The sequence below is a fragment of the Pristis pectinata genome, chromosome 6 (assembly GCF_009764475.1).
Source record: "Pristis pectinata isolate sPriPec2 chromosome 6, sPriPec2.1.pri, whole genome shotgun sequence".
NCBI classification, from domain to species: Eukaryota; Metazoa; Chordata; class Chondrichthyes; order Rhinopristiformes; family Pristidae; genus Pristis; species Pristis pectinata.
In genome coordinates, this window is record NC_067410.1 from 113,889,481 (window position 1) to 113,903,226 (window position 13,746).

At 44.5% G+C, this 13,746-nt stretch overlaps 1 protein-coding gene across 2 annotated transcripts in view; it reads left to right on the forward strand.

The window, feature by feature from the left end:
• Positions 1–13,746, forward strand: part of ccdc50a (coiled-coil domain containing 50a) — a 98,033-nt gene that overhangs the window by 34,363 nt on the left and 49,924 nt on the right. For both annotated transcript variants that reach the window (XM_052018109.1, XM_052018110.1), the window contains exon 3: positions 10,751–10,880. In XM_052018109.1, the coding sequence (XP_051874069.1) occupies positions 10,751–10,880 (130 nt within the window). The remainder of the gene's footprint in view (positions 1–10,750; positions 10,881–13,746) is intronic.

The following is a 13,746-nucleotide window of genomic DNA, read 5'->3' on the forward strand; positions in this document are numbered from 1 at the left end:
TACCTTGTGGGCCCGTCCGTCTCAGGTGGCCGTTATCCCCGTCGGTTGCTCACGCCGCTTCCGAAACCTCGTCTTGGACTCCTGGCTGGCTCACCAAATTGTCGTCCCGAAATCAATTTCCCTATCCGTCCGCTGTAAATAACACAGTGCCACGAGGTCGATTCGAACAAATACCTTTATTAGCAGTGCACCGCTAGGAGAATTCTCTTCAGCACTCACTAAGAGTCGCTCCCGAGTTCTCCCAGTACAAAGGGGTAGACAGAGATTTATACAGGTATTGTCACGCACACTTTAATGAGTCAGGTGCCGGAGTTCTTGGTTGAGCAAGAAACGGACAAAGGGCTACTGCAGATGGACAAAGAGCAGCCTCACACCACAGGTTCAGCTAATCATTTTGCAATCGGGTGAGACAAAGGCAGGTATCACCTTCATTGTTTGAGACAGCCTTCCCATTTCCCGTTGACCATCATCTCCATAGTCAAGCATAATGGGAATCCAGTTAAGTTCCAGACACAGCAATTACCACACAGCACCCAGCCCAGGAAAGCAGTGGTGTGGCTGTTCTGGCCTGAAGGACACTTTTTAAATCAGTATTTCAAGCAGCCATAATTCTCATCCGTCTTAAGATATCAATACAGTTCTAGTTTATTAATCCTACACCTCCTCAGCTGACTGAATTGATGTAAACCAGCCTTGTGTCTATTTCATCATAGAATTAGTTAGTTTAAGTTTTGCCATTTTCTTTGTGAGATATTTCTTACTAAAAAATTAGACTATTGAACAGTTCCCTTATACAATGAGATGGACTATGACCTCACGATCTACCTTGTTGTGACCTTATAGCACTGCACTTCCTCTGTAGCTGTGACACTTTACTCTGTACTGTTATTGTCTTTACCTGTACTACGTCAATGAACTCTGTACTAACCCAATGTAACTGCACTGTGTAATGAATTGACCTGCATGATCGGTTTGTAAGACAAGCTTGTAAGACACCGTACCTCAGTACAAGTGACAATAATAAACCAATACCAATAGTTTAATTGGAACTGTTGGTGAGATATGTGGACTGTTGTATTTTATTTTAAATCTGTTTCTGAAAAGAGAAACAAGTTCAAATCTCTTGTTGATCTGGAGTCTGAGGAGCACATGTCATCCCCACCTGCTCCAGGAGTCCTTGTTATCCTTATAAGATTTGAATGTAGGTCATGGCATCAATTAGAGTGCACAGCATCACCAGTATTTGTGAAATGTTCTTCTGCAAAAAACACCTGATGAACTGTGCACTCTACACATTAGCCAAAAAATAACTTTCAAAAAAACATTTTACAACTCCGTTTCCCACACCTCTGCTTTCACCCTCCCCCACCTAGAACCATGAGGGTTTTCCCCTCATCCTCACCTTCCATGACACCACCCTCTACATTCAACAGATTTCTCACTTAACATTCAACTTGATGTAACCACCAAATATATTTTTTCTTCTCTCCCCTTAAGTATTACGAAAGGATCAATCTCTCTGCAATATGCTGGTTGTGGAGATGACTCTAGCTTCATTTAACTTGTTACAAAAATTATGAACATTGTGAACTACTCTAGCTGTTTGACAATTTTAAAGAATCTAGGAAGCTGTGGAAGTGAAACTAGGGGGGGTTAATTGAAAATATCAGAGCCTGAGATTGTTTTTTGTGAGGTGTAGGTGAGTTGATGAAGTTAAAATTCTGAGCAGCTGTGACCTACTATTGTCAATGGCACTTAACGTGCTGTTAGTTGTGCATCTAATTGTGCAATCATCATCAAACGTTGTTCAATTCTGTTTACAATTTCTTAGCAAATAAATCAATTCCTCATAAGTGGCAAGCAACGTGACAGTGCTTACCACCCACCCTTGATATTCAGTGACATACCATCCAGCTAGACCAGCCACATAAATCCTGCAGTAACAAGAACAGGTTGGGGACTGGGCATTCTCACCCCTTGATATCCTAAAAGTCTTTTCCCAAGGCAGGATTGTGTGCTCATATTTTCTACTTGCCTGCAGAGTGCAGCTCCAACAAGCTCGACACCAGGACAAAACCACACAGTTGGTTGGCACCCTACCCACCACCCTGAGCGTTCATTCCCTCCACACTGGCAGACTATGGCTGCTATGTGTACATTTACAAAGCGTACTGCAGTTAACCCTAGGCAACTCTGACGCTCCTCCCAAACCCATGACCTCTAGCACTAAGAGGGACAAGATGCAGGGGAACACACCAGCTGTGGGTTCCCCTCCACGTCGTCCACTGTCTTGACTTTGAAATATATCACCAGTCTAAATCCCAGAGCTCCCTACAAACAAACAAACATGTGAATTAGGGGCAGGAAGAGGCTATTCGGCCCCTCTAGCCTGCTCCGCAGTTTAATGACGTTGTGCCTGATCTGATTTTTAACTTTAACTCCAGTCTACCTTGTAGCGTGTCACCTCCTTGCACTTTGAGGTACCTTCACTGGAAGCAGTTCATAGCAGAGGCTCACCACAACCACCTCAAGGGCAGTGAGGGGTGGGCAATAAATTCTGGCCTTCTGAAGGAGTAAATGTAAAAGACCTGTTGAAACAGATTCGGAGGTCAATGGCTCTACCTGGTGTATGTTCCCCTGTGCCAGGTATGGACATTGGGTGGGTTTAGCAGACTGGGAATGGCCCCAGAGCTTTCTTTGTTATGCCTTCTTGTCAGATGGCACAAATGGCTGTGTAAACAATAACTTGGACGTCTCAGATCCATCAGACTCGCTTCCTACCCACTGTATGATGAACTGGCATGGGCTGGATCTGCAGTGCTGTAGGGATTTCCTTGGGACCATAATGGTGGATAAGAAGCACCCAAGAATATGTGATAGAATTAGAACAGTACAGCACAGGAACAGGCCCTTCAGCCCACCGTGTCTGTGCCAACCATGATGCCAATTTAAACTGCACATCTGCCTGCACACGGTCTGTATCCCTCAACTCCCTGCCTGTTCATGTGCCTAAAACCAGCTGATGGGCTGTGTATAGAAGGCAAAATGCTAGAAACACTCAGCTGGTCAGGTCGAAGTCCTTTCGTTGGTTCTTTAGCCGAAATGATACCTCTTTCTTTCACTACAATGCTGCCTGACAAGCACCTCCAGCATTTTGTGATTATTTTTACTTCAGATTTCCAGTGTATGTAATTTGATTTTCTTTTGTTTAGTAACACTGTACATAGCCTTCAAAACAAAAATTGCCCTATGGCTTCTCTGAGGCAGGAGTAGTCAGCAGGTTTCAAGAGGAGAGATGATTTGCTGCAGCAGTTAAGATCTTGCCGATTGTTAATAAAGTGGTTGAGCTAGTGGCAATGTTGGCGAGTTGGAAGCCACATCAATATTTTCCTGCAGCTGTACCCTGTGCTTTTCCTGCTCTGTCTCCTCTCCTGGGTATTGACTCAGAGGATAATTTTCTTTGGACACTGGCTCATTCTGATAGCTTTCCCAGAAACCTGCTGTTAGGTAGAAATCTGGATACACTGTCATTTGCCCATGAGTTTGTTTTATGGTGAAGCACACCTTCGAACCGGACTAAGGGCCTTTCACTCCCTGCTTGAGCCTAAGATCGTGGGGCCAGATGTGATATTCTGGCTCTCTATTCATGGGCACCCCTGCACAGGTGAAATAGAGTCCAGCATTTGTGATCACTGCAGCTCCTCACTGGATGTGTTGATGCACTCAGAGAATCTCCAGAGGAAATTGCTGAGCTCTTGTGCTTTTGGGCATAAGACATAGGAGCAGAATTAAGCTATTTGGCCCATCGAGTCTACTCTGCCATTCAATCATGCCTGATTTAAAATTCACTCTCAACCCCATTCTCCTGCCTTCTCCCCGTAACCTTACTGAGGGCAGGGCAGGGTTTCAGATACTGTTATCTCACATTTTGTAAACAATCCAGCCACAATGACAGCAGCAGCTCAGTTTTAGTAATGTTTGCAACATAAGTCATTGAAATTCTTCATTTAAATTCTAGAATGCTTGAAGTTGGAGCTCCGTGAATCGAACATATTGCACACTGAATGATATAACTGGACAGGCTGTTTTGTCTCAGGAGGTGGTGTGCAGTTAACTGCAGATTGCTACTTGTCTGTGTGTGCGTGTGTGTGTGCGTGTGTGTGTGCGTGTAAGTGCGCGTGTGTGTGTGAGAGAGAGAGAGAGAGAGAGATCTGATGGAAGTTTAATTGCAGAGGAGCAATCTTGAACAGAAGTTCACCACCTTGCAAGTCTCTTACTACCAACTGGCTCATTTTAACTGTGGATGTCCGATCTCTTTACACCTTCACCCCACACCAGGATGGCTTGGAGCCTTTCACTTCTCCTTGAACAGCAACCAAACCAATGCCCCTCCACCACCATCCTCATTTGTCTGGCAGAACTCATTCTTACGTTGAACAACTTCTCCTTTACTTCCACTCACTTCCTCCAAATCAAACATGCAGCTGTAGGAGCCCACATGGCCCAAGTTTTGTGGAACAATTCCTTGTTTCATTTCTACTCAGACCCCCTCCCTTATTCCTTTCTCTGGTACATTGACGACTGTATTGGTTTACTTCTGCACTTGTACAGAACTCGACTATATCACCTTTCCTGCCAAATTCCACCCAGCTCTCAGTTTCACACAGCCTGTCTCTGATTCTTCCCTTCTTTATCACCATTACAGAGGATAGGTTAATGACCATTATCCATTGAACCTGCAGACTCCCATAGCTATCACGACTACATCCCCCTCCACCCTGTTTCCTGTGTGGACGCCTTTCCATTCTCTCAGTTTTTCTGGTTTTCTCTTACCTGTTCTTATGGAGAGATCTTTCACACCAGTGTTTCTAAGATGTCTCCTGTTTCCTCAACCTTACCATCTACCCTTGTTGATAGGTCCCTCAACCACATCTGCTCCACTTCCTGTACTTCTGCTCATCCCTCTCTTCCCACCCAGAGCAAGGACAGGGTTCCCCTTGTCCTCGCCTTCCATTCCACCAGTCTCCACATTCAATAGATCGTCCTCAGTAATTTCTACACCTTCCGTGCCAAAGCAAACACTAGGCACATGTTCCATTCTCTTCCCCTTTCAACATTCTGAAGGGGCTGTTCCTTCTGTGACTCCCTGGTTCACTCTTGCACCTCCATCAACAATAACAACTCTCCTCTGTTCAGTCTAAAAAGGTGTCCCTGACCTTCCAGTGCTGCCACTTCAGTTTTCTGTCCCACTCTCACTTCGCCCAGGCTTTGGCCTTCTATACCGTTCCAACAAATCCCAGTGCAAGCTCGAGAAATAGCATCTCATCTTCTGTCTAGCATGTTGCAGACCTTGAGATGCAATATTGATTCACCACTTTCACATAACCAGCCTTAATTGTTTCGGTTGGCATTGTGAATTCTAATGTAAGGTCATTAACCTGTGATGTTATTTTTCCTCTTGCCACAGCTCTACCTGCGCTGCTGCATATTTCCAACATTTTATTTTATTTATCAGATTTCCACCATCTGTCTTCTGCACCTCTCACTTCAAGCATTGTTCTTTTTCCTCTTTGCCCACTTTCCTTCCCCACCACCCCCCTCCTCTGGACAGTTTAGTTATGATAACCATTCACCATGTTTCTTTGGTTTATGTCCCAGAAGGTTCACGTGAGCCGTGATTAGTCGATTCTAAGTTCTGGAAAAACCAATTTTCTCATCATTGTGTGGTAAAATTCCATGAGGCAGGAATAAGGTGGTGAAGGAACATGGAAAGTGTATCAGTAGCCAATCTTTTGAGTTATACAGCATGGAAGCAGGCCCCTGGGCTCAACTCGTCCATGCCAACCAAGGTATCTTCCTGAGCTAGACCCATCTGCCTGCATTTGGCCCATATCCCTCTCGTTGACACAGATTGGTGTTATGGGCATAAGGTGCTTTCTCCTGCTAATTCACATTGTTCCTGCTCTGGAAATGCTTAATAAGATAGTACAGAGGGAGCTTTCTCCTGTATCAGACCTGTTGTGTGCCCACCCTGGGAGTGTATGGGACAGTGTAGCAGCAGCTTTATTCTGTATCAAGCCCATGCTGTACTTGTCTGGGAATGTGGGATGCTGTGATACCAGGGCTTGAAATGGAGTGTGTTCAGTCTCCCAATACCTAAAGGATTTTCTACTTGCAAACATGACAAGCCTATGAGACGGTGGGGAGATGGTTGGTAGTGGCTGTGAGCCATTTCCAGGCTTAAAGAGAACAAAGTCTGCCGTTCCACTCTGTAACTAATGATTGTACTTGTAGTATATGAAATAGAATATAATGTCAGTATTGTACAATCACTTGGAATTGTTGTAATATTTTGTCATCGGGGACTATTGTGTGGATTGTGTTTGCATTGTAAGAATCAGGGAACATTTCAAACCGCTCTTGATGAAGCTGAGAACTTGCTCCATTTGTCTTTGTGCAGTCATTCCTGCATTTCTCGCAAAGGCAGCCCTCTGATCTTAAATCTGTTTACAGTCCTAATGCAGTGTTTGAGTAGCATGATGTCTTAACTAGATTCAAACCCTGCACAAAATCCATGGACTACAGGTAGCATGACAAGTATATCTTAGTTAAGATATAGTTGTCTTTGCTACCTGTACTGTACACAGTACTCTAGCTGTAATTCCACCGAGGCCCATTGTAGTTGGAGACATCTTTGTTGCTGTACTCAAAACCTCTTACATTGAAATCTAGCATACCGTTTGCCTTAATTGCTCACTGCACTTGCATATTTGCTTTGTTCATCCCATTGAACCTAAACATTTCCCAGTCTGTCTGCTCCATGCTGTAACTGTTCTATGATCCTATATGAATACCATTTAAATAAATGGTAGATTACTTCAGGTTTTTCCGACTGCTATGTATTTGATCACTCATTCAGTGTCTGAATTGCCCTGAAGCCTCTCTGCATTCTCCGTACAACTCATAATTCCATCCAGTTTCATGTCACTGTCAAACTTGGAAATATTATGTCACCACCTGCTGTACCGAGGAAGTCCCATTCATTCTCCGTTTCCCGTCTGTAAGCTGATCCATGCCAGTCTATTAACCCCCAACCCCCATACAATATGCTTTAATTTTGCATACAAGAACTTTTTACTTTATCAAAGGGCTTCTGAAAATCCAAATGCACCACATCCATTGGTTCTACCTTATCTATTCTACCAGTTACAAAGCTCCAGTGGCATTGTCAAACAATTTCCCTTTCATAAATCCACTTTGACTTTATCTGATTCTTTTGGTATTTTCTAAGTTTCCTGTTACCACATCCTTTACAGTAGGTTCTATTACTGAGGTTAGGCTAACCGGAATATAGTTCCCTGTTTACTACATCCCTTAAATACCTACCACTCTGCAGGAACTGTTCCATAATCTATCCAATTTTGGAAAATCTTATTCAAGCTGTGCAGTTCTATCATATCTACTTGTGAATGGGAGTGGACAATTAACAGGAGAGGTGGTGGGCTAAATGGTCTCCTGTGTTGTAACTTTGCTCTGATTCCCTTCAAGGCTTCAGGTGTGGTCCATCCTCAATGTAGTGAGGTTCCTTGCTCAGGCTGCTCTGGGGGTACCTCCTAAACCCATGGCCTCTGCAATCAAGAAAGATGAGGGCTTCAGTGTGTGGGAACTCTCACCACCTGCAGGTTCCTCTTCAAGTTGCACACCACCTTGACTTGAAAATATATCATTGGTCCCTCCTGGTTGCTTGGTCTCAATATTGGACCTCATTCTGGCCATCGACACTGACCGAGTACCTGCATCAGAAGAACTTCAGCAGTTAAGGGCATCAGCTCCCCACCACTACCTTGGAAGATAGTAAATGATAGCCTTGAAACTGTGGCCAGATCCTGAAAAGTGAATAAACAAAAGTCTGTGCTTCCCTTCAGTACAGGAGCCAGGAAATTCTCTGCTGTCAGATGAGCCTTTAAATCAAACCTTTGCCTGAAGTGGAAGTGCCAAGTCTCATTAGTATAAGAGCAGGGAGTTCTGCCCCAGTTATCAGTGCAAGAGATGAACTTAGCATTCGTTTCATTATTTGTGCTGCACTCAATTTGTCTGCTGGGTTTACCTTCATTGGAGACTAAACTTCAAAATGTGCTTTGTAAAGTGCTTTCAGCCATCCTGAGACTGCAAAAAATTCTAATTGGTCCTTTTTCTCACAACTTTGTAGTGTCATTAAAAACTTGACAGGTTGCAAGTACTTTATTTCTGTTAGAGTCATGGCAGTGTTAGGAGATGTAACAGCAGTATGATAAAGGACCCAGGAGACACGAGACTGCAAATGCTGGATCTGGAGCAGAAAACCCAGTGATGGAGGAACTCAGTGGGTAATGCTGCCTGACCTGCTGAGTTCCTCCAGCAGTTTGGGTTTTTTTTTACTCCCGATAAAAGACCCAGTCTTTCTTGGTCTTTTTTCTTTGACAGATAAACTTTAGCTAGAATATTGGTATTGGTTTATTATTGTAACTTGTACCAAGGTACAGTGAAAAACTTGTCTTGCATACCGATCGTACAGGTTAATTCATCACACAGTGCAGTTACATTGAGTTAGTACAGAGTGCATTGAGGAAGTACAGGTAAGAACAGTAACAGTACAGAGTAAAGTGTCACAGGTACAGAGAAGGTGCAGTGCAATAAGGTGCAAGGTCACATCAAGGTAGATTGTGAGGTCAGAGTCCATCTCGTTGTATAAGGTGTTGTGTAAAATCATTCTTTACTGTCTTAAGGATCAAGGACTCTGGACACAAGCTTTGTAGACCAAAACTAGTTTAATCACAAAGGCAAACGCGGGACAGAATGGATGGGAACAGACACACGATCACTCACACACAGAATACCACGAACACGAGAGGGAATCGCAACTGGGGTAAGGTACACACACACACACACACACACACACACGCTAACACACACACACGCTAACACACACACACGCTAACACACACACACACACACACACACACACACACACACACAATAACAATGTACAACTTCAGGATATAACCCTTCAATGCCTGACCCACACTAGCATTGGCTCTAATACTACCCGGAGTCTGAGTGGAACGCTCCCAGACCATGTGGTGATGCACTCTTACCAGTGATCTCTGCAGCGTTGTCTCACTACTCCTGGGGTCGTCAAAAGAGGAAGGGCTAGGTGATGCAGCCGTTTTTATGGTGCTAGGAGGCTGGGTGGAGCCTAACGTGATTTAAACAAGCCAATGGTGTGGGAGTCAAAGACAAAGGTTCCTGCCACAGCCAATGGTCAGGCAGGTTCAGAGACAAAGGGTACTGGTCAGGCAAGTTCAGAGGCAAAAGGTACTCTCACACCTGAGGGGTGGGTGGAGCCGCACCTTGATTGACAGTAGTATCACTTCTGATCAGAGGAGCAATGCTGTCCTCCGGTCAGCGGAGGTCATTGTCATTACTGTCACGTGACAGCCATGTGGCTTTCTCACAACATAAGGGAACTGTTCAATAGTCTTATCTCAGTGGGATAGAAGGAAAAGAGATCCTTCAGTTAAATGTCCAGCTAAGAGGACAAAGACAATATCTCTGACAGTTCAGTAGCCTCTCAGTACTGCACACGATACAACCTGGATTATTTAGGTTCCCACATCTCAAGTGTGTTTTGTGCCCGTAATCTTCTGACTGCAAGATGAAAGTGTCACTTGGGCCATGGCTGAAGCTCGAGGTTGGGAAATTGAATGGGCCAGGTCTTTCTGTATTGGTTACCCTGCCTTCTCCTTCGGTCTCCCCCACGCCTGTGCTCACCTGATCCAGGTGAGGAGGGCATATCCAGTTGGATCCAGATCCTGGACTCCAAGGGCCTGGTGGGAATGATATTTGGGCTTCTGGTGCATTGCAGCTCTGCCCTAGAAACCTGATTCCTTCCATCACCTGGTAAGGTTCTGTGCCAGAGACTTAAAATCTATCAACATTATAGTAAAATGTATATAGATTTAATCAAATTTTATTAGAAACACAAATCGACAAAAGCTAGTGCTGATCAGGTTGTAATCTCAGTTCCTTGTTCTTACCTGTCCATGCTAACCTTTCACCCCTTTGCTAATCAAGAATCTACTTACCTCTTTCTTACTTACCTCTACTTACCAGCACCCTCTGTGAAGACTTGCAACCCCCTCCACTCCACTCTCAGTCCTGATGCAGGGTTTCAACCTGACCCCCCACAGATGCTGCTCAACCTGTTTGATGCTCCAGATATCAGCTCAACTTGTCATAAATGGGAAGTCCTTGATGCTTAAACACTCCTCAGAATCACATCCCCTCTTCCTCTTCTACAGAATAAAAACAGAGTAACTTGCCTTCCCATTTGCCTCATGGTCCTTTCCCTACAATGGCTGAAATCAGTTGGCTTTGGTTTGTGAACCGGGGTGGACCTGGCTCATAGTCAAAGAGGCAATTCTCTCGGCAGACTGGGGTTGGCAACTAGAATTCACGAGTCCCCCCGGCGGAGCAAATGGGCGAATTTAGCCTTCCAAATCTTTCCAATTCCAACAATTCGTTCAACAGTGTGCGCACAGACGTTTGGGATTATTTTAGTTTAAACAGCTTGAATCGTTGGCATTAACAAGTGTGATCTGCGCAATATATTTAATCAAAAGATGTGTGCATGTTTAGAATGCTGAATTGTTCCTGTGCTGTACATATGAGAGTACAGTGCAAGCCTAACTCGTTTTGTGCACTTTCCTAGTTGAACATCACTTGGCATCCAACGTGCAGCGAAACCGTTTAGTTCAGAATGATCTGCAAGTGGCCAAGAAGCTGCAAGAGGAGGAGAATAAGAAAGCCCAAATGCGGCTTCAGAGACGCCAGCGAGAGATGTAAGCACTTACTACATTACTGCTTGGAAATACAGAAACATGGGAAAAGTGGGAGCAGGAGTCCCATTCGAGCCTGCTCCACCACTCAGTATCGTTGTGGCTGATCATTGATTACTGTTTCAGCTTTCTCCCACTTGCCCTTGCACAAGTATGCGTCTTCTATTTGAATATATTTAATGATTTGGTATCAACTGTTTTCTGTGGTAGAGAATTCCACAGGTGTAAGAAGAAATTTCTCATCATCTCAGTTTTAAACGGATTGCTCCTACTGTTAGACTCTGAGCTCTGGTTCTCAATTTCCGGCATCAGAAACATCTAATCTATTCTGAGATTCCCTTCTCAATCTTCTGAATATAAACCTACTTGACCCAACCTCTTTTCGTACGTCAGTACTGCATCTGCCATGAATCTGCCCACTTCCTCGGTTGTCATCTTCAAGGCTGATCTTCGTCCAAGAAGTTGGAGATATTACGCTTAATTCCCTTGCATCCAAATCATTAGTAAATATTGTGGAGAGGGAAAGAGTGGAGGTAGGACCCACCAAGGTTGGGAGGCAGGATAAAAGGAATAAAAAACACAAGTGGTTAGTTGAGACCATTGAAAGCCGGCAGGAGAAGCATGCTGAGAAAATGCAGCCCTCCCTTTCTCGCAACCACTGTCCTGTTTCTTCACAACTCTCTCTTGCCCTTTCACCTAGATTGGCACTTTGTGCTATCTTCCAGCATGTAACTATTGAGGTAAAACTGGCAGGTTGACTGGAACCTTGACTAATTAGGTTATATTTGTGAAAACAAAGTTCTTTAGTTACGTCTTCAGTAGGTTGACTCCAAGGAAGGCCCACGGTGGCTTCTGGGAGTGGCCAATCAATGAAACTTTGTCGGAGACACAAGAAATTCTGCAGATGCTGCAATCTGGAGCAATACACAAAAAGTACTGGAGGAACTCAGCAGGTCCAGTAGCATCCATGGAGTGAAATAAACAATCGATGTTTCGGGCCAAGACCTGAGTCCTGATGAAGGGTCTCGGCTCAAAACGTCAACTGTACATCTCCCTCTATGGATGCTGCCTGACCTGTTGAGTTCCTCCAGCACTTCTTGTGAATGAAACTTTGTTGGTATTCATGAAATCAACACGTTGTCAGCTGGGATGCCTGCAATAGATGTCCAATTGCTTCAACAGAGCTTCAGCATTCTGCACAGAGTTTTGATCACTCTGACCAATCTGGATGCAGGTTGCTGGCTCCAATTCCAAATGGAGCCACAGGAGAGCAGATGGTGGAATCTTGAACAACACACAAGTTGCTGGAGGAACTCTGGTGGATCAGGCACATCTATGGAGGGAAATGGACGGTCGACGTTTTGGGGAGTCTGGATGAAGGGTCTTGACCCGTAACATCGACTGTTCCTTTCCCTCCATAGGTGCTGCTTGCCCTGCTGTGTTCTTCTGGCATCCTGTGTGAAACTCCCAATTCCAAATGGTTGTCTAATTCTGAATCTAAAGTTACAGTCAATGTAGTAGCTGGGACTTAACCAAACAAAATTTCATCCTGAGCATAACTGGTTGTATCTGTTTCATACTCTCTCTCCCTATTCTGACATTAAATCGCCAAAGCATTCAGGGCAGGAGGGACTAATCAGATGTTGTATCTGAAGTACTTACTAGGATCTATTTGGTTGTGAAATTGACCAAGTCACACTGATGTATTTTGGGGAACGGCTTTTAAGGATGACCAGACATTTAGAGTAATAGAACCATAGAGTAGTGCAGCAGGCCCTTCGGCCCAGCCGGTCCATACTGACCAAGATGCCCACCTAAGCTAGTCCCACTTCCCCTCGTTTGGCCCATATCCCTTTAGTGGGACAGTGTTGGAAGGGGCCTTTAACCTTAACCTGGATTAAGTTTATGTATTGCAGCATAAGGGCATCGCATCCCATCTGGAGGCCTTTGTCCCTCATTAACCTCAATCATTTTAAAATATTTGTTACCATCCAGTCTTACATGAGGTGGTGAGAGGTTCTATTCCCACTGGGCACAGGTTGTAAATCATAGAGTCGTAGAGATGTAGAGCTTGGGAATGGTCTCTTTGCCCCACTGAGTCCATACTGACTATCAGGCACCCCTTGCTGTGCTAACTCTACAATAATCTCAGTCAACTCCTCCAAATTCGATTGCCTCACCTGCCACTGTGGGTGATTTACAGGGCCAATGAACCCACCAACCTGCACATCTTTGGGATGTGCGAGGAAAGCAGAGCACCCGGTGTAAATCCGTGCAAGCTCCACATCGATGGTACCAAAGGTCAGCATTAACCATGGGTTGCTGGAGCTGTGAGGGAACAGACTTACGAGCTACACCACTGTGTCATAAGTGAATCAACAATCAAATTCTAGAATAGATTATACGGAGGCTGAGGAGAAGTCCTCAAACATTTTTGTTTCACCACGCTTTACCTCAAGCCACATGCCTCTCTCGCTCTCAGCCCTTTTCCCCCACCAGCTCCACCTCCACTCAAATACTTTTCATTCTGTGTTTATTTTGCACCTCCTAATATTACCGCATGTCCCACAGTTGAGAAGCAGTAGATGGTGAGAGCTGTTACAAGCTGCTTTCAGCAGTGAATTGCTGTGTGAGTCACAGGTACAGATTGATGCTCTTCTTTGATGCAGCCGTTAGAGCTGATGAGCAGACAGCATCTAATTTAAACTTCATGTGCACAGCAGGAGAAGTAGTATAATTAGCAAATTAAAAGGCTGGTAGTGAGGAGTCTGACAAATGATGCAAATAGTGCATGCAGGGATGTAATCCCAAAAATCCTTAGATTCTGGAGAAGTATTGCAGGTTTGGAAAACTGCAAGTGTGATAGTTG